The following is a 19,140-nucleotide window of genomic DNA, read 5'->3' as shown; positions in this document are numbered from 1 at the left end:
GCAGCTGCTGGGGCTGTAGCAAAGCTCAGGTTTGCTCTTTGGCTGAGCAGCAAGGTGAGGGTTTGTGCAATTCCCTGGAGAGCTCTGCTGCTTCCCCAGCTGGGAACCTGTTTGTTGGGAGCAATAGAGAGCAAACAGGGATAAAGGACCTTTCTGGAAGCAGCTCCTTGCTCTGGTGCTCATACCAGGGCCACGGGCTCAGAATGGGGCAGAACCTCCCATGTATTACCTGCTCCATAAAAATCCACTGGAAGGAATAAAGCATTTTTTCCCTCCTAGGGGAACTGATGCTGTAGGGTTAGGAAGATTTTCCATGGCAGTTCCCAGCTGTGCATGTGCAGACAGACTGGTGCAGCACTTAGAAGGACGTGGGAACCAGCTCAGCCCAGCTCCTCTCTTCTCATATGAGGAGCTTGGAGTGTTTGATGGGAGCTTCTGCAAAGAGGCCAAACCCTAATTGCACCTCTTAGCAGCAGTGTGAGAGCACAGCCCGGCCCTGGGGCAGAGAGGGGATCAAACAGCAGCAGAGCAGGTGATAAACCACGACTCCCAGGGCTGCCTTCCCTTGGAAAGCACCAGCAGCTGACTAAGAAGCACAAATCTCTCCTGCAGGAACAGGCTGTTTGCAAGAGCAAGGAAGTGATATTTTAGAGTGTCTAATAAAGGAGCTTAAAATGAAACTCTGCAGAACAATAGCCTGAGCTGGTAACTGGCACCCGAGCAGAAAGTCAGGCGGGGGAGCTGTGCCACAATTTATTTCCTCTCTTTTTCATTTCATAAGAGGGAAGCAAATCCTAGCAGACACCTGAGGCATCTCCAGCTGATGCTGGAGCTTTAGTGAAATGCTGCCATCCTGCGGGGAAGCCTCTGCTCAGCCTGGGGAACGTGGGAGGTTTGGGGCAGCCCCCAAAGAAGCAGGGGAGCAGGATGAGACTCAGCATCCAAGAGCAAATAATGGAGCTTTTTCCAGCCTGCACCGAAATCAGCCAGGCAGCCTCGGGTAAGCTGCTTATCAGCTCCTTATCTCCAACACAAAATGAGTGTTTTCCCCATGCCTGCAGTCTCCAGAGGCTGCAGGAGCTCCTGTCACGGCCAAGCAGATGCCATGGCCGTGTTAAGGCTGGGACTTCAGCAGCTGGAGGTCTCCTGCTCTCCCAGCCCGTTCCTATGGAAACAGGTTGGGAGCCTGCCAATTTTCCATAAAGAAGGAGAAAGGAGAAGGAGCTCGTGTGGATGAAGTGCCTGTTTGTCGGGTTTAGGGTGTTGCAATTCTAAAGGATACACGGCCCAACAATGCCAGCAGCACAGGATTTCATGAGCAGCTCTGTCAGTGCTGGAACCTTCCCATTCCATCTCCACAGCAGCCAAGATGAATCACATCACTGAGCCTGGAGCAAAGCTTGGGAGGGATCACCAGCAATTAAAGGAGGGTGGAAAAAAAGAAAAAAAAGAACAGATTGAGGAGTGGGTAGTTGTGTGCTCTGTGTGCTGTTCAGTGGAGTGGAGGGGAGACACTGCTGATGTGCACTGTGACCCCTGTGTTTGCCACCAGCCTCATCCCAGGGAGGAACCTTTGTGCTCCCAGACCCTCCAGGAACAGATGTGACAGCTTCAGTGAGTGTGAGGAGCTCTTCTTTAGGCAAGGAGTCTCTACATTACAGGAAAAAAAACTCCTCACCAAAACCACACTATGACACAGAAGCCCCAAAATCTCTAAATCCAGAAATAATCTGAAAAAAAAGAAATCCCCAAACCCTGAACAATCCACAACCTTCACTGAACACGAGCAGCAGCTGAGCCTGGCAATTCTGGGCTCTGACTCACCATTTCTGCACCCTGTCACTACTCCAGGTTCATTGAAATGCCTTTGAAAGCTGCAGGGAAGAGCCCACGGTGGGTTATGGTCCCCACCTAAAGGAACATCCAGCTGCCACTCCACTGGGACACACAGGGTGCTCTGAGGAGCTTGTCTTGGTATGTTTTGCCCATTCATGGACAAATGTAGGAAGATGAGCCCCTAAAATTCACCCAGAAGCCATGGCCATCCCTCCTGGCTCCCTCCATACTCACCACTCAAGCAGAAGAGGGTCTGGGCACTCACAGAGGATGGTCCTGCATGTGATAGCTGCTCACTGGTTGTACCACAGCAGCAGAATTATAGAATTGCAGATTTGCTGAGGTTGGAAAAGCCCTGTAAAATCACAGATTCCAGCTATTGATTCCCCATCACTGCCAAGGCCACCACTAATCCATATCCCCAGGTGCCACATCCACTCCATTTTTGATCCACCAATGCCTCTTCCTGAAGAAACATCCCCGAACATCTGATCTAAACCTGCCCTGTGCAGCCTGAGGCCATTTCCTCTTGTCCTGCCACTTGTTGGCTGGAAAAAGAACCTGACCCCCCAGGGCTGCTCTATCTAATAGCTCAGCTCCCAAGCTGATGAGGTCTCTGGTGTCAAGATGACCCTAAGGTGTTAGAAAGTCTCTTTTCCCCAGCCCCAAGACTGAAGAAGAAGACGAGCTTTTCAGTTCTGCTTTCCAAGGTAGTTTTTTTTCTTATCTATAACATTCTTTCTCTGACCCACCGAGTTCTGTCTAGCAAGTCAGTCTGTGGCACACTGATCACCCCAGAGGTGGTGTTAGCTTTTTATACTAAAATGTACTAAATGTGCATTATTTACAATAATTTCCCAATACCTATCACCTATGTTAGACAGTGTGTTTCTACTCTAAACCAATCCAAAAGTGTCACCATGACAGCATAAAATGGAGGACAAGAAGGAGAAAGGCTGGACACGCCCACATTCCTCCATCTTACCTATAGAACCCCCATTCTAAAAAACCCTAAAATTCTACTTTTCCACCCTGTGGTAAATTCACTATCATTCTATTCAAACCTTTGTGGCTTGTAACTCCTCACACAAAGTTGGTAATTGTTTCCATGGGTTAAAATCAAAGGCACAGGTGTCTGACTCCGTGCCAAGGTCTCTGAGCCCCCTGCCAGGGTCTCGAGTCCTCCAGAGCAGCCAGAGGAATATCCTGAGTTTCCACACCAAGCCTTTTGGTTATGATCCACACCCACAGGTATAAATGCCACAGTGCCCACCGCCCAACAGGGGCTGCTGACAGCTGGAACGGCGGTGCCGGGGCAGTGCCCGCTCGGATCCCGGTGCCCGCCGGTAAATGGCACCCGGCTGTCATTTCACAGCGCTGTGCAGCAGCAGGCAGGAACAATCTGTTCTCTGCCGGTGGTTTTATAATTTTATAACTCACACGGTCCGGATGGTGACTGCCCGGGAAAGGGAGGATCCACCGGCAGCGGGGCTGCGCCTGCTTTGGGATCACGGAGGGGAACGTGTCCATTTGTGTCCCTGTGTCCATTTGTGTCACCACGTGTCCGTTTGCCTAGAAAGAACCTCGGACAGGGTGGGATGTGACCTGCTGCACCTCCGGCACTAAAATAATGGATTAGAATGGGGGTGAGGGGCGTCCCACAGGAAGCCTGAGGTGAAAAAGGAGCCCCGCGGGAAAGACCTCAGTGAGGGGCACAGGGGATAAGGAAGCTCCAAGGGAGAAGGGAGCCCCACCACAGACACAGAGCCCATAGGAAATGGGTGTCCCAGGGGCCATGGGGGCGCAGGGAGGAGGGGAGAAGCCCCCCAGCCCTGAGGGCACGGCGGGGCCGGGGGGGACCGGGATGTTCGGCGGCGCTCCGAGCGCATGCGCGGGCCGGGCAGGGGGAACGCCATGTGAGCCGCACGGGCAGCAGCGCCTCAAGCCACCGCTCCCCGCGGCACAGCCGGAGCGGCGCTGCCTTTCAGCCGGGGGACTGGACGGTAGTGCTGCCTCTCCAGGAGAGGCATAACTAAGCCGAGCCCCGCCGGGCCCGCAGCACCGGCACATCCGAGCACTGGCCTCACCAAACATGGCCGCGCTGGGACCTAGGGAAAGATGGCTGCCGCGCGGCTCACTGCGCAGGCGCATGAGGCTCGCTTGCGTCATCAGCGGGCGCCGGCAGCGGCGGCAGCGGCGGCAAGGTACCGGAGCGTGGGGAGGGGGCGGCCGCGGGTCGGGTCCGGTCCCCGTGGGTATTTCCGAGCCTGTGTGTCCTGCAGTGGCCGCGGGCGGGGTTCGGGCCCCCACGGGCCTCCGTGTGTCCCTCCGGGCCCCCGTGTCTCGCAGCGGCCACCGGTCCCGGTGGCACCGGGGGCCCGGGCCGCACAGGCCGTGGTGCGGTCTCCAGCGCAGGCAGCCCCGCGGTGTGACCGTGTCCGGGCTCCCCAAGGTCCCTGTCGAGACCGGCTTCCACAGGGCGGATATAAATAAAAGCCTCGACTCCCGGCTTTTAGTGCTCGCCGCCCTGTCTCCCAGCCCACCCTCCGGGCTCGGGGGCCTCGTCCGGTGCCGCCACTCCCGCCGCGGGTGCCGGGGAACGGGGTTTGACACGGGTGCAGGCAGCAGCCGTCCTGCCGCGGTACCCGGGTGGCCTTTGGGGTGTAGCTGAAGGGGGCAGGCGTTCCCCGGGCAGGTGCTCCCGCAGCCCCTCCCTCAGCCCGCGGACCGGGACCCCGTCCCGGCGGCAGCTCCTGAGCGGCGGGGCTGCAGCGCCACAGGGACCGGCGGAAGGAGCTGCCCTGCCCGGTTCCCCTTCCCGCCGTCGGTACGGACCCTGCTGATCGCTGCCGAAGCCCAGAGCCCGGCTGGGAAAGCCCCAAACCCGGCCGGCCCCCGCTGCGAGCTCCCTGGGCGGGGCGGAGCGGAGCGGCTGCTGCGGGAAACGAAACTGAAACGGAGCTCGCAGCCATCTTAGCGCTGTCCCGGTGCCGCTTCTGCGGCTCGGCCTTTCTTTTTTTTCCCCTCTATTTTCTCATAAAATAATTTGGCGTGCGGATGAGACTGAGGTAAGAGCGGTTTTGGTTTTTTTTTTTTTTTTAAGTCCTCATCCTGTTTTTGCCCTGCCCTTGGCTCAGGGAGCGCTTGTAAAACGGGGTCACTGAGCAGGGGGCAGCAGTGGGACTCCCGGGGAGGTGGAGACTTGTCCCTCTTCACTCTGCCTTCCCCGTGTTTGTTGTAAAAATAAATCCCGGTAAAGGCAGCCGAGTGCAGTTGTTTAATGGAAATGACATTTAAGTTGACCTTGAGGTGTTTGGTGAAGATGGGGAGCTTTATGAAGATGAGACTTGCATCTGAAAATCTGATCTTTGTGACGAGAGATGCCGTAAGGAGGTCAAGGAGGAGAAGGCGGGATGTGGACCTGGCAGTATGTGTATCATGTTCCGTGTCTTTATCCTCTCAGTTTTGCAGCAAGCGTTATCAGAAAATTACAATATGCTGGGCTGGATTCCTTACTTTTAAAAAGAATATTATTAGTTTAGTCTTACCCCTGTACCCCGGGGAGGCAGCACAACTTTGTGTGATAGAGTGAAATTTGGGCTATAATGGAAAAAAACTTGTTGTACCATTGCCAGCTGCACACCTATCCAATTTCTCTGCATCTTATCACTTTCATTCCCCTGTTGTGTGATGTTTTGCCTCTACAGGTCACATAATGTCCAGGGAGGAAAAGACACTTGGCATTTCAGGCTGTTTTGGCCATGAATCTCAAAATAATTGTGAGCCTGTTGCAGCTCTGTTCTGTGTGACCATGCAAGTTGCTCCAGCTCCTTGTTCTCCTTTACCTCCTCATGCCCCCATTTCTCAGGTTACAAAGTAGGTCTGAGATTCTCCTCTCCCTGGAGGCAGGGCAGTGGAGCTTGCTGTGTTTCAGGAGTGTGTCCTGAGGCCACCCAGCCCCGTGCTGGAATCAAGCCTGAGAGGAACAGTGGCAAAGCTGCTTCTTGGGATTGATTAGAGCTGCTGGGCAGTCAGAGTTTGCCGTTTGTGGTTTTACAGGACTAATTTAGACTCCTAGAAAAGTAAACAAAAACAATTGACGAGTGAGAAGATGCTTGAAGTGCCTCAGTAGGCGGGAAGCTGTTTAAACTGCATTTCTGGAATGCTGTCTTTGTGAAAAGGTGTTCTGAGCCGCTGTGTTTTCTCTCCTCAGGGCGGGAGAGTGCGGAGTGAGTGGCGGCTCCTGTCCCGGCTCAGCAGCAGCCTGGCTCCCCCGCGTGTCCCAGCAGTGCGCTATGAGCAGAGGCACTGGGCGAGGCAGAGGCTCCTGTCTCACCCAGCCGAGGCACCACTACCCCAGCACTAACCGAGGTCCTTTTAACCACCCTCGTACCCTACAAGAAACTAACCAGGAAAGCTTTTTACGCCAGCGCTTCCTAGCAGAGCAGGACGCTGAAGTCTCTGTGTTGCAGGGACAGGGATCACACAAGGAGTGGCGCACCAGAGGCGGGCGAGCTGCGGCACCGGCTCCTGCAGGCAGAGGTCAGCCCAGCGCTGCCGGCCGTAGCTTCTTCTCCAGCCAACATCCGCGGCTTGGGACTGTGCCTCGCTACTGCCCTCCGCAGCACCATCGGCAGGAGAGCTCCCGGAGAGAGTCTGACGCTGTGAGGCTGAATTTTCAGAGACTGTCTCTTGCTGGGCAGAACTATGAAGGAGAAATTCTGAGTGTTTTCAGGCAGCTCGGGGAGGGGAGGACTTGCACGGCTCATGAGCTGGCACGTAAACTTAGAACTCAAAAGAAAGAGGTCAACCGTGTTTTGTATAAACTCCTCAAAGAAGGGAAGTTGCACAAAGAGGGAGAGACACCACCACTGTGGAGGGTTGCCAGCCCTGGTTCAGGGAGAGATAGAAGCCCCACTGACCACAGTGCCACCTGCACAGATCCAGCAAATTGTGAGAGCAGAGGGGGAGAGCGGAGCGCGTTTGGCTTGGGAGACACAGAGATGGCTGAGACAAAGGAGAAAATCTGCAACTACTTGTACAGTGTGGCGGAAACAACAGCTCTCAATCTTGCCAAGAACATTGGGTTTTCCAGAGCCAAGGATGTTAATGCATTTCTTAGTGCTCTGGAAAAGCTGGGGGATGTCCACAAGCAGAATGCAACTCCACCACGGTGGTCCCTGACAGACAGGAAACGTGAGAGGATGCAGATGAGGATGAAGGCCAGCACAATAATGCAGATGGCAGATGCCACACCTCCTGAGTCAGGTCTTCCCTCTTCCTTTGTCCCACCACGTCCCCCAGAGGTGACTGCAGCTTCACCAGCAGCGGTAAAAGAAGAAGAAGAAGAAAGTGCAGAAAATGGGCAGCAGCCTTTGGGGCAGGCTGGTCAGGGCAATGTCAGTGACACAGAAGCAGATGCATCTGAGGACACTAAGCCTGACTTCTCCAGTTTGAATAATTATGATAACTCAGAAAACAGCACATGGACCACAGATGATATCCCGGATAATCTGAATGCAATCAGCAAGCAGCCTGATAAGTCAGAAGGCATCATGAATTCTCAGTCTTCCCCCAGTTATGCTGCCCAGTTTGAAACTGCTTTGCCATGTACACCTGTAGAGAAACTGATGGCTTGTCAGGAGAAGAACCCAGTGAGTGGCCTTACAGAATATTCCCAGTACACATACCAACACTGTGATTTCATCATGCTGGAGCAGAATGGACCCTCTCATGAGCCACGGTAAGAAAATGTCCTGCCTTTCCTGAGCTCTTTTTCCATTAAATGATTTGACTTTAACTGAGTTCACCCACTCAACTGTCCTGAAGGGGCCTGCTGTTAATGTTTCTTTTATTTCAGAAAGATTAGCCTAATTGATTCCTTGCATCAACTTAAAAAAATAAAGCAAAGCTAAAATTTAACCCTAGGTAACCCAGTCTTGGCTTTCCTCATTCTGAGCAGAAAAGATGGGATTAATTTCTTCAGTAGGTCCCATCTCAATTAGTTACCTTCAGTTTGACCATATAGGGGAAACTGGTGTTTCTAAGGTGCCTCTCAAGATGCTCTCACCTGGAAATGGTGTAAAGGGAGCCCAGAACAAAGTTAAGCAAGGTGGCCCCACTGTGTACATTTCTGTGTTGTAGCAGGTCAGAGCCAGTACTCTGGGCTGAGCATGTGGCATGACACTGCAGTTGGCTAAGTCAGTCTCTGGAGTCCCTTGCAGAATCGTGGCTGTTACTGAGCATAAGCAACACCAAGAAAATCTCCATATGTGCCACACTGGAATATGTCAATAGATCTGCTAGACAGGAAAATTGGCCTAATTTCTAAAGATGGAGTCCCAGGGTGTTGTTATTTTGGTTTGTTGTTTTTTTTTTTTTTAAGAAAGGATCTGAATGTATTCAGCACCATAATCCCTCTCCAGATCTGGTTTGACCTACTCTCCTTGGAAGATTTCCAGGGCTGGAGGATGGAAGATCAACTTGTTTGTTAGAGGTCACAGGAATGGGGGAGGCAGAAGTGTCAGAGGCAGGAGGTTTATGTGAGGCAGCACCTTTCAAAGAGAATGCCAGAGGCAGGAGTGACCCCTGAATGACCAGGTGCAAATAAAACAGTGCAGGCTGCTTTTGAGCTTTCTTATTCCTGGCCAGGAGCCACCACAGAGCTGCTGTCTGCCCACAGCCATTACCTGCTCCAGGCACCTGTGGTGGAACACAACAATTCATCCTGTTCTTCAGAACAAAATGTGGAGCTGCTCCTCTGTTGTGAACAGCTCTACAAATGTAATGATGTAATAAGCCTTGGTATTTTTGTCTTCTGCTCATGGCAGCCTGGATTTACTCTCCCAGCTGGGAGCTGGCTGTTTCTTCTCTAAATTCCAAGAGCAGCCTGCTGTTGGAGCAGACCACGCTTCTGCTTCTCACTGTGCCCCTTTGGTTTTCTCTTTCAAAGGTTTAAGTTCCAGGTCGTGATCAACGGCCGCCGATTCCCTCCAGCAGAAGCAGGGAGCAAAAAATTGGCCAAGCAGGAGGCAGCAGCTAATGCCATGAGGGTCCTGATGAGTGAAGTGGAGAATGGAAGGCAAGGTGGAATTAAATGTGAGGAGCCATTACCCTCCAACAGCTCAGAACCAGACCTGGTGAGTCCTGTTTTCTTTACTTTGTGAGGCTGCTCAAACACCATTGAGTCTGACACTGATTTCCTCCATCTTCCTGCTGTAGCCTTTGCAGCTGGAGCCAGAGCTGTCATCTGCAGCAGCTCCCCTCAATCTGCTTCCTGGGAAGCACCCTATCAGCATATTAATGGAGTATGGTCAAAAATCAGGGAACATCATTGAATTCCAGCTGCTCTCTCAGGAAGGCCCACCTCATGATCCTAGGTATGGCATATTCTTGTCAGCTTTGAGGGAGGGTGGAAACCTTTTCTTTACTGTCCTTCCCCTTCAGCTTGCTGCCCACATTGCTGGATTTGTCACTGACCTAGCTGAGTGCTTCTCTTAGCCAAGGATTCTGGGCATGATATCTAGTTCCAGAAGGAGACCCAGAGCAATGCCCTTTCTCAGAGAAAGGATGCTGCTTCTTCTACCAGAGCAGGAGGGGGTTCCAGTCCTGTCCCCTTCCTGGATGTGCTCTACTGGAAGTGTTTAAGGCCATCACAGTAGATTTTAGTTGGAGATAACCCAGAAGGATTTATCTGGAAGTGGGACATGGGGATAATAACCAGATTGAGACACCTATGGTTAACACTTTTCATGTACTATAATATCCTGTCAGGTTCAGCTACTGTGTGAAAATGGGTGACCAAATTTTCCCTGCTGTGGTAGGAAACAGCAAGAAGGGAGCAAAGCAAATGGCAGCAGAAGTTGCTGTGAAGATTCTTTCTGGAGAGTCTGTACCCCATGTCTTGCCTGAACAGGTATAAAGAGCTTTTTTATAAGATTCAAGTGTTTGGAATTGGGTGTCCCCCCCCTTATATTTCCTATTCTGCTGGATTTCACCCCACAAGGTCATGTGGGGCTGAGGTTTCCTGCACTAAATGCAGCTGCTCAGTGTTAAACAGTCTTCTCATGTCTAACTCTACTCTAGCCTGTTGTGAAGCCCCTCAGTGACCAGTCCATGCACAATATTGCTGCTCCAGATGAATCCAAAGTGGTGAAAACAAAGGGTGTTGGGGAGCTCATCAAATATCTGAATGTCAATCCTGTCAGTGGCCTGCTGGAATACGCCCGTTCCAACGGGTTTGCTGCAGAGTTCAAACTCATTGACCAGTCAGGACCTCCCCATGACCCCAAGTAAGTAGCAGCATCTGGCTGAAGGAAATTTTGTGCTGCAGAAGGCTCAAAGTAGCTGCTGCCTTTTGAGATGGCAACAGGGCTAGCTGCTGCCTCTGCCAAATCTTGTCCTTCTGATTCACTCCTCTCTCCACTTTGAGAAATGTAAAAACCAAACTGAAATTCACAGGTTTCTTGGTTTCTTTGTAGGTTTGTGTATCAGGCAAAGGTTGGAGGCCGCTGGTTCCCAGCTGTGACTGCACACAGCAAGAAGCAGGGCAAGCAGGAGGCAGCTGATGCAGCTCTCAGAGTCCTCATTGGGGAATCAGAGAAGACCGAGCGCATGGAAGGGATGAGCATCACTGAGGTGAATCTTCTGCCAAAGCTGGGCTTGTGTGATAGGCCTGCCTATCCCCCTCCTCTCAGTCCAACCAAAAAATGCTTTCAAAATCAGCTGTGATCCCTTTGTTCTCTGCAGCTGTTCATAACCTGATGTGGTTTTCCTGAAGTGGGTTAAATGTTTCCTCAGGGTGCAGAAATACCCTTCTGTCCTACAGGCCTCTGCTTTAGGGCTAAATTATTATCAGATTCTTCCACAAGCTACTAAAATGAGTTCCTGTGGTAGGGTAGGAACATGCTTTTTAAAAATTATATTACTTTTTTGTTATTTCTTTGTACTGCATTAAAAATTGTGTGTCAGCTCAAATTCACACATCAGTTAAACACAAAGCCCTGGTTATGTCAGGATGGCTGTCCCAAACTTGGGCTGATATAAATCACACATAGAGTGTTGTGAGCTCTGAAAAGCCTCATTCCAGGCAGCACAACTGGGCACAGCAGCTGGGGCTCTAAATAGCAAAGCCATCAGGGAGGATTTGTCAGTCAGCAGTGCTGGAGGAGATGGCTTGGTCTGTGCTGGAATGACTGTGCACTCTCCTCACAGGCAGCCAGAGGAGCAATTCCTCCAAAGCCAGAACAGATTTCCTTGGCTGAGTCTCTGCACATAGGCAGGTTGGTTTTGTTCCTTCTTGCTCAGGGTTTTCCCTGGCATTCTCAGGAGGCCATTCCTCAGCCTGTATAGCTTGTTGCTGTCTCTGATGTGGCTAAAGCAGAGCTCAAAACCTTGGATGAGATTTTCCCAGAAATAACTAAAAGAACTTCACCCACCCCTTGACACAGCACTGCCCAAAGCTCAGGATTTTCTGTGCCTTCTGCTTGGAAAGCTGTGAAACAGGAGTTTCCTGTAAGCTCTTGGAGATCTATTTCACACCAAGATAGCTCAGCTACTTTAAAAGGCATAAAATCAGCAAAATGGCTTCTGTGGCAGTGCTGGAAACAAAAGAGTTTTATTAAAAACCAAAATAACAAAACTCTTTACAAAGAAAAACCAATCCAGGTGCAAGAGGCCCTCCTGCCCCTAGTAAAACACCTCATAAAAGCAATTGGTTTCTTTATTCTCTTCTTTTTCTAGTAAATTGCCTAGGTGGGACTTTTTGGCTTCTGTCCAATCAGCTATCCTTAAGTTTGAAGTCCCCCAGCTCCTCTGAGGTGCCTTTTTCACCTAAATGAAGAGTTAAACTTCTGGGCTTATTTCCTTTTTAAGGAGACAAAAGATAATTTTGTCACTCCTTCAACAAGGAGCACATTTCTACAAAGCTGTGCTAAAGAGTGTTAGCTTACCCTTGAGTGTGGTCACCAAGTTGCTGTGAGGGTCTCCAGGATGAGGTGAGAGATGAGGATTGACTCCAAGTTCTCAGAAGGCTGATTTATTAGTATATGAGATATGATAGTAAATGAAAATTATATACTAAAATGATACTAAAGAAAGAGAAAGGAGACATCAGAAGTCTAGAAAAGAATGATGATAAAAACCTGGGACTGACCAGAGTCCTGACACATGCTGGGTAAACAACTCTCCAAATCACATTCCAGAGGAGCAAACCATGGAGAAGCTGAGGGTTTCCAGGAGAAGCAATCCTGGTGAAGGGATTTTTCATAAAATCCCCCGGTGACACTTGAGCTGTGTGGTGTGACCTGCTCATGTCCTGTGCTGTTGTCCCATCCCAGCTCCCTGTGAGTGGCAGCACCCTGCACGATCAGCTGGCCATGCTGAGCCACCAGCGCTTCAACTCGCTCACTGCTCGCCTCCAGCACAGCCTGCTGGGCCGCAAGATCCTGGCTGCCATCATCATGAGGAGAGGAGATCAGGGCCTGGGAGTGGTGGTCAGCATTGGAACAGGTATGAGCAGCTTCTTCAGCACACTCTGAGCTCCCTTCATGCTGGGTTTCCCTGTCAGCCATGGTTCAGGAGTGGCTGTTGCTCTAGGCAGCCTCAGAGAGGGTACAGAATGTTCCCGGGGCTCACATGGTGTCATGAGTGATCTGGTTAGAGAGAAAGAGAACAAAGCAAATGTGCCTGCAGCTATATTGCTCTTAATCTTTGCTTGCATTGCTGTGTCCTGCTCTGTGCAGCAGAGCATGGGTTCCTTATGTGCCAGAGCTCACAATCCCCTGGTTTCTCCCAGCTGCACGTACCTTATTTCCCTCCCTGCTTTGCTGCCAGGCTTCTACCTGGAGTGATGGGCTGAAAAACCCTCAGGAAGGTAGAGTCCCCCAAAACTCATGGCAGTTTAAGTCTGTCTGTCCTTAAGTGGCATCCCTTTATTTTCTTAACTATAGAATTTGCAGGAAATCCCCGACGAGGGGAGAGAATGATGAGAAGGATTCAGTCTAGTCAGAAGGTTAATTAATTTCTTTATTATACTACATTACATTATATTACATTGCATCTAAACTGAATCTACCAAGCACTCAATTCTGCACACAACTGCACAGAATCTTGTGACTCAGCCCACAGTCCTCACACACACACACACACACATATGCTTGGCCCTGATAGGCCAAGAAAACAAAACACCATCACTCTGGGGAGACAGTCTCCATATTGCATTCTACTTTGGCACAACACAGGCACAGCAAATAAGATAAGAATTGTTTTTCCTTTCTCTGAGGTTCAGAGAAAGTGAATCTCAGAAATATTCTTGGGAAGAATTGTGCCTTGCTTTTCTCTGTGAAGAGAAATGTGGTGACATTTAACTGCTTGTGATAGTGATTTAATAGGCAGAGTGCTCATGCTGGTGCTGCTGCTCGAGAGTCCAAAGAAATAAGAATTCCTCCCTCTGTCTCTGAAGCCATCTTGACTTTGATACCTGCCCTAGTATTTAATTCTTTGTTTGATTGTTTCAGGTAATCGCTGTGTGAAAGGAGAAGAGCTAAGCTTGAAGGGGGAGACAGTGAATGACTGTCATGCAGAAATCATTTCTCGAAGAGGCTTTGTGAGGTGAGAAAAGGGGAAACTCAAAAGGAAAAGGAGAGGGGCCTGCCAGGAGCTGCTCTCCCATTCTGGAGGGGTGTAGCTGAAACACACCCCTTGATTTTTGCTGTGCTGAGGGATGCTGTGATCCTCAGACACTGTTCACTCGTGTTGTTGAATAGAGGGAAGTTATTTCTGGTAAGAAGGGGCCATACCTGAATGATGCCCAAATAAGAACTGAATGGGAGACTTGCCAGGAGCCCAAGGGCTGCATCTGATGTATTCAATGTTAAGGCTCCTGCTGAAGCTGCTGGGCTGATGTACAGGGGCTCTCCAGCCTGGGGACAGCTCCTGCCACACCAAGCCACTGCAGGCTTGCTCTCCTGGCCTTTCAGTAGAAGGATTCATGAAAACATACTGCATATGTTTGCTTTGATAATTAACGTGTTTTTCAGAAGCTGGAAAGGGTTTTCCCCTTTCTACACAACTAAACTACACAATTCTTTTCTTCCTCTTCCCCTCCTACATTCACTGTGGCACTTTTTAGTTTTTGAAACCTAAAATGAGATGAAGCTGGACTGCTTGGTTAACATCTGTCCTTCAGTTATGAACAAAACATCAGCTGCTTCCTCCAAGCCTTTGTGTGCTGCCATTGTGCTCTGCATTCCTGAGCAAGGGAAAGTGTTGAGGGCAGGTCCCTGGGAAGTGATGAATCAGGATTGCATCTTGCTTATTGTCTGTTTTCAGCTGTTAATCTTGACAGCAGTGGCTGCTCTGGCACAGCAGAGTGAACTCTGCCTCTCCTTGCACAATCAGTCCCTGCACAGGCTCTGCTCAAGGACTGTCTGGGAGGCTGCAGTTTTTCTTTAGTCCTTGACACAATGCTGGAGACCTCAGGGTTTTCCCTGGCCAGAATCAGCCATAAAAAACCCATTAGTGTGAACAGATCATGGGCTCCTTCTAATACCACTTGAATTCAGCTGCCTCCAGGGTTGTTTACTTTTAATGCAAACTTGCTGCTGACTAAAGGTGCTGGTTAACAACCTTGAAGTCTTCTTCACACTGGGATCAGATGCGTGAGAGCAGCACCTGGACAGGATCCTGCTTTTCTACTGCTTGTCCTCTGCATGGCAGAAAATCTGCTGGATTTTTTGCCCTTTTTGTGCATCAAGCATTGCTGGCTTGCCAGGCATCTTGAGCCACAGCTCCTGGTGTCTGCTCTTCCATGTGGCAGGAATGGGTGATGTGGGACCCTGCCTGTCAGTTGAAACACTTGTTGTCTGAGAAGCAGAGCAGCCTTTTGACAGGATGGTGTTTTCTTTTTTTCAGGTTTCTTTACAGTGAGCTGATGAAGTATGACCCATCTAATCCTTCCTCTGCAGAAGAGAGCATTTTTGAGCAAGCAGGACAGAAACTCAAAATAAAGAGCAGTGTTACCTTCCACCTCTATGTCAGGTTGGTGAGGGGGTTGAATGACTGGTGTCAGCAGCACTGTCATGCCCCTGGCCCTGGCTGTTTCCTTTACAGTCAGGGCTAACCAGGAGGGTTTTTTTTCTAGCACAGCACCATGTGGGGATGGAGCACTCTTTGATAAATCCTGCAGTGATCAGCCAAATGAAATGGGACATACTCAACATCAGCCTCTCTTTGAGAACCTCAAGCAAGGCAAGCTGCGGACCAAGGTGGAAAACGGTGAGTGCAGTCACTCCCTGCACCATGGCGTGGCTTCAGTCCTCTTCTGGAGCCTTTCTGGTGCTCCAGAGCTTCCTTACCCCTCTCTGTGTGCTGTTGTGGGATTTGAAGCATTCAGGAACCAGGAGAGGTAGATGGAAGGCTTTAGAGAGAATCCCTTTCCCCTTCCCAGCCCTGCCTATTGCACTGCCATGCTTTGTGAAGTTTGATGCAAAGCTCAGATCTGTGTCTGTGTCCTGCCTTTCAAGCAAAGTTCTATTCTGCTTCAGCCATGTTGAAAATTACTCATCAGTACCCAATACTGAATGCCAGATTGTTCCCTGAACCTGGTGTCAAACTCTGTGCATCCAGAAGTTTCCCAAGCAGTTGCTGATGGGGTTTTGATTTATTGACTATCTGACACTACACAGAAAAGCTTTTTTCTTCTCTGGTGCAGGGGAAGGCACCATTCCTGTGGAGTCAAGTGACATTGTGCCCACGTGGGACGGGATCCAGCACGGGGAGCGCTTACGGACCATGTCCTGCAGTGACAAAATCTTACGCTGGAATGTTCTGGGCTTGCAAGGGGCATTGCTGTCACACTTCCTGGAGCCAGTTTATCTCCACTCTCTGACACTTGGTGAGAAACCCTCTGTCCTCTCAGGGTAAAACAAGGCTGCAGTGAACAGCTCGTCTGATGGCAAAGTTGGTTTGTGGAGGGTGTAGGAGTAACAGACTGAAATGTCTTTCTTGGCAGAGCTGTTTGAAAGTGCAAAGGGAATCTATGGATTTTAGGCTGTGGGTAGGGTCAGTGTCTCTGCAAAGTTCTGGATTTTTAGGAGGCACATGTGATCTAGGAGAGTGGGACAAAAACTGCATGTTTGTGTCTTGAGTGAGAAGTGTTGCAGTGTGAAGACCATTGTCTTACACACCCAGCATACACATAGCTGTGCTGATCCACATGCTCTGGGCTTTCAGGAGCCTGTGAGCAGTGGTGCAAAGTGTTTTTGGGGTTTGGCCAGTCCATCACTGTGCCATCCCATTTCCTCACACCTTCACCTCTGTCTGCACAGGTTACTTGTACAGTCAGGGTCACTTGACCCGTGCCATCTGCTGCCGTATGGAGAGGGATGGGAGCACTCTGAAGGAAAAGCTCCAGGCTCCATATCACATCAACCACCCTGAGGTACTGCAGCTGTGGCACTTCTTCATCTTTGCCTGTGCCTTTGGGGGTCCCTGAGGTGCTCTGCAGGGAGGGTCATTGTGCAGCAGCCCTCCAACCAGGGGCAAGAATTAGTGACCAGAAGCACAGAATCACATAATCAAGAGATTTTCTGAGTTGGAAGGCAACCACAATGTCTCATGAGTTCTAGCTCCTGGCCCTACACATAACAACCCCAAGAACCTGCCCTCTTTGTGTCACTGCACAGTTTGGGGGTTACTGGCAATGTCTTAGGCTGGAAAAAAGGACACTAAAGTGCCTCTCTAGCCTTCAACTCAGTAAGAACCTTTTCCTTGTGGCTCTGGAAAGTTTGGGATGAGCTAAAGCTGTGAGGGATGAAAGGGGCAAGAGACTGAGGCAGCAGGACCAGGCTAAGCTTCCTTTTTGTGCAGGTTGGGCGAGTCAGCGTGTACGACTCTGCAAGGCAGACGGGCAAGACCAAGGAGTCATCAGTGAACTGGTGTCTTGCTGATGAAGGCGAAGTGGAAATCTTGGATGGCACCAAAGGGAAAGTAGATGGGTAAGAGGAGCCTTTCCTGACACTGCCTTTTCCTGGCACTGCCTGGGGGAAGGGGGGCAGCTCTGAGCTGGGGAGTACACTCTGCACTGTTACAGCACCCTGTATAGTGGATATTTTTGCCCCCAAGGAGATGCATCTGACTCTGTCTTATCAGAAGGCTAATTAATTACTTTTTTATACTATATTGTTGTATGCTATATTACATTACATCTAACTGAATCTGCCAAGCACTCAACTGCACAGCATCTCCCAACACACACACACCCCTATCCCTGATAGGCCAAGAAAACAAAACACCATCACTTTGGGTAAACAACCTCCATATTGCATTCTACTTTTGCACAAACACAGGCACAGCAAATAAGATTTGTTTTTCCTTTCTCTGAGGTTCAGAGAATGGGAAACCCAGAAATATTCTTGGGAAGAATTGTGCCTTGCTTTTCTCTGTGAAGAGAAATGGGGCAACACCCTACACATGGGGAGGGTTGGATAGAGGGATTTTAAACAGACATAAGCCAGCACTCCTGAAGGAAAACAAAATGTTGCCTTGCCTGGACCCTACCACTGAGCCCTGCCAAGCCCAGAGCTCCTCCATCATGGGATTTTCCCTGAGCCCCTGCTTCTCTTGGCTCTTCTCTATGTCCTGTCCCTCATTGCTGTCACTGTCTTCCTTCCCAGTGTGAAGCTGGAGGTGTCTCGTGTGTCCAAGAGGAAAATGTTCACCCTGTTCCAGCAGCTCTGTGCAAAGAACAACCGCAAAGACCTGCAGGGTTTCTCTGTGTACTCAGATGCCAAGGAGGCAGCCACAGCTTACCAGGCAGCCAAGCAGAGCTTCTTCAGCACGCTGGAAGAGCTGGGCTACGGCAGCTGGATCCGCAAACCCCAAGAGGAAGAAAATTTCTCTGTCCTTGATGTGTAAGGAAGCATTCTGCAAGGACTGGGGGGTGAATGTGCACAGGCTGTGCTCATCCTCCTTTCACCACGTTTTTGGAGTGGATTCAGGACTGTGCAGTGGTTTCCTCGTAGGCCTGGCTGCCTTGTCACTGTCACTCAGAGCCTGTGTTTTTAAAATGTGCATGTAAATGATTCTCCTGTTTTTTAAAGCAAGGGCAGGCTCAGTCCCCATTTGCTTTTTTATAGTTTTGTCCTCCCCGTTTATTGTTTTTTAAAGAAGGCACGAGAAACCAGAGGAATTTTCAAGACTGTGAGCTTGAAACCTTTGGACCATGTACTGCAAATCCCTCTGGCAGGTTTTGAGGCAAATTTTCTCCTTTGAGATTAAAAAAAAAAGAAAAGCTCAGGCTGTTTGAGTGTTTTTCTGTGTCTCTGTTGGAAGATGACTGGCAGCCCAGCCAAGCTGGGACATGGGACTGACCTCTGCAATGTGCAGCCATAGGACCAGCATGACATTCTGCATTAATAACAAAGAAGAAGGTTTCAGCATTGTTGGCCGTGGGTGTGCTAATTCCTGCTGAGGTGAAGGGGGGGCTGTGGTGGGGTTTGGAGAGGGACAGAGATGAGTTAGTGTTTGCTGAATGATGAAAAGAGCCAGGTGGAGTTTGGAATTGAGCCTTTTACCTCAAGCACAGGGCTCATTGGGCAGAGCTGAGCCCGTGAGGGCCGGACTCTGAAATGCTGGGGCAGGGCCCTCTCAGCTCCTTCCCTCACTGCGAGCTCTGGGACAGGATGGGGTGTCCTGCCTCCTGTCTCAGGGCCCCAGTGCTGGCTGCAGGCCCTGTCCTGTGTCTGTCTGAGCTGAACCACGTGCCAGAGCTGCTGGTGGAAGAAGTAGCAGTGCTGCTGCCATCAACAGCAAGTTTATTGGGTGTTGTTGAAGCAGCCCATTTCCCTGTACAAGGCAAATGCTGCCTTTGCTGGGATGAGAGCTCTCTGTTTCACATCAGACAGAGACCAAAGACCTCTTAGCATGGAAGTACAGCCCAAAGTGAGGAGCCCAAGGCTGGGAGCAGGACCCCAGCTCTGGCTGTGGCTCTCCACAGCACAGCCAGGCTGGGGCCAAGCAGGGTCACCACTGTCACATGTCCACCCTGCCTGCAGCTGCCCGTGGGCATCCACTGCCAGGCAGAGCTGTCAGGGGAAGGAGCTGCCTTGGCACCCAGCCCAGAGCAGGGCTGGGGGCTCCTCTGTCTGCAGCTGAGGCTATGGGGGCTCTTGTGCTCCTCACACCTTCCCAATACTGACAGATCCCCACTCCCCACTGGGGCACAGCAGGACCCCCCATCCTGCACTCACTGAGGTTGGACCAACAGCAGAGTTGGCACAGAGGTGGGATGAACTGGGACAAGTC

At 50.6% G+C, this 19,140-nt stretch overlaps 1 protein-coding gene and 1 long non-coding RNA gene across 3 annotated transcripts; one reads left to right on the top strand and one right to left on the bottom strand.

The window, feature by feature from the left end:
• Nucleotides 1-535: 535 nt before the first annotated feature.
• Nucleotides 536-3,740, bottom strand: LOC135457739 (uncharacterized). The gene is made up of 3 exons (XR_010442764.1): nucleotides 3,277-3,740; nucleotides 2,071-2,191; nucleotides 536-1,399 (listed from the first exon to the last, which is right to left on the bottom strand). It is a non-coding gene; the product is annotated as an uncharacterized LOC135457739 (long non-coding RNA).
• A 185-nt stretch (nucleotides 3,741-3,925) lies between these two features.
• Nucleotides 3,926-18,132, top strand: ADAR (adenosine deaminase RNA specific). 2 transcript variants are annotated; one of them, XM_064732468.1, is made up of 15 exons: nucleotides 3,926-4,040; nucleotides 6,050-7,579; nucleotides 8,789-8,975; nucleotides 9,058-9,215; nucleotides 9,610-9,751; nucleotides 9,922-10,127; nucleotides 10,317-10,473; nucleotides 12,174-12,345; nucleotides 13,353-13,446; nucleotides 14,749-14,874; nucleotides 14,978-15,111; nucleotides 15,548-15,730; nucleotides 16,164-16,276; nucleotides 16,705-16,832; nucleotides 17,511-18,132. In XM_064732468.1, the coding sequence occupies exons 1-15, from the start codon at nucleotides 3,955-3,957 to the stop codon at nucleotides 17,749-17,751; spliced, it is 3,657 nt and encodes a 1,218-aa protein (XP_064588538.1). In that variant the 5' UTR covers nucleotides 3,926-3,954; the 3' UTR covers nucleotides 17,752-18,132. The 2 variants fall into 2 exon arrangements, with proteins under 2 accessions (XP_064588538.1, XP_064588539.1); XM_064732469.1 differs by lacking the exon at nucleotides 3,926-4,040 and adding an exon at nucleotides 4,074-4,904.
• Nucleotides 18,133-19,140: the final 1,008 nt, after the last annotated feature.

Source organism: Zonotrichia leucophrys, chromosome 25 (assembly GCF_028769735.1).
Source record: "Zonotrichia leucophrys gambelii isolate GWCS_2022_RI chromosome 25, RI_Zleu_2.0, whole genome shotgun sequence".
Classification (NCBI taxonomy): domain Eukaryota; kingdom Metazoa; phylum Chordata; class Aves; order Passeriformes; family Passerellidae; genus Zonotrichia; species Zonotrichia leucophrys.
The sequence above is the reverse complement of the archived record's forward strand: the minus strand, read 5'-3'. Positions and strand labels throughout refer to the sequence as shown.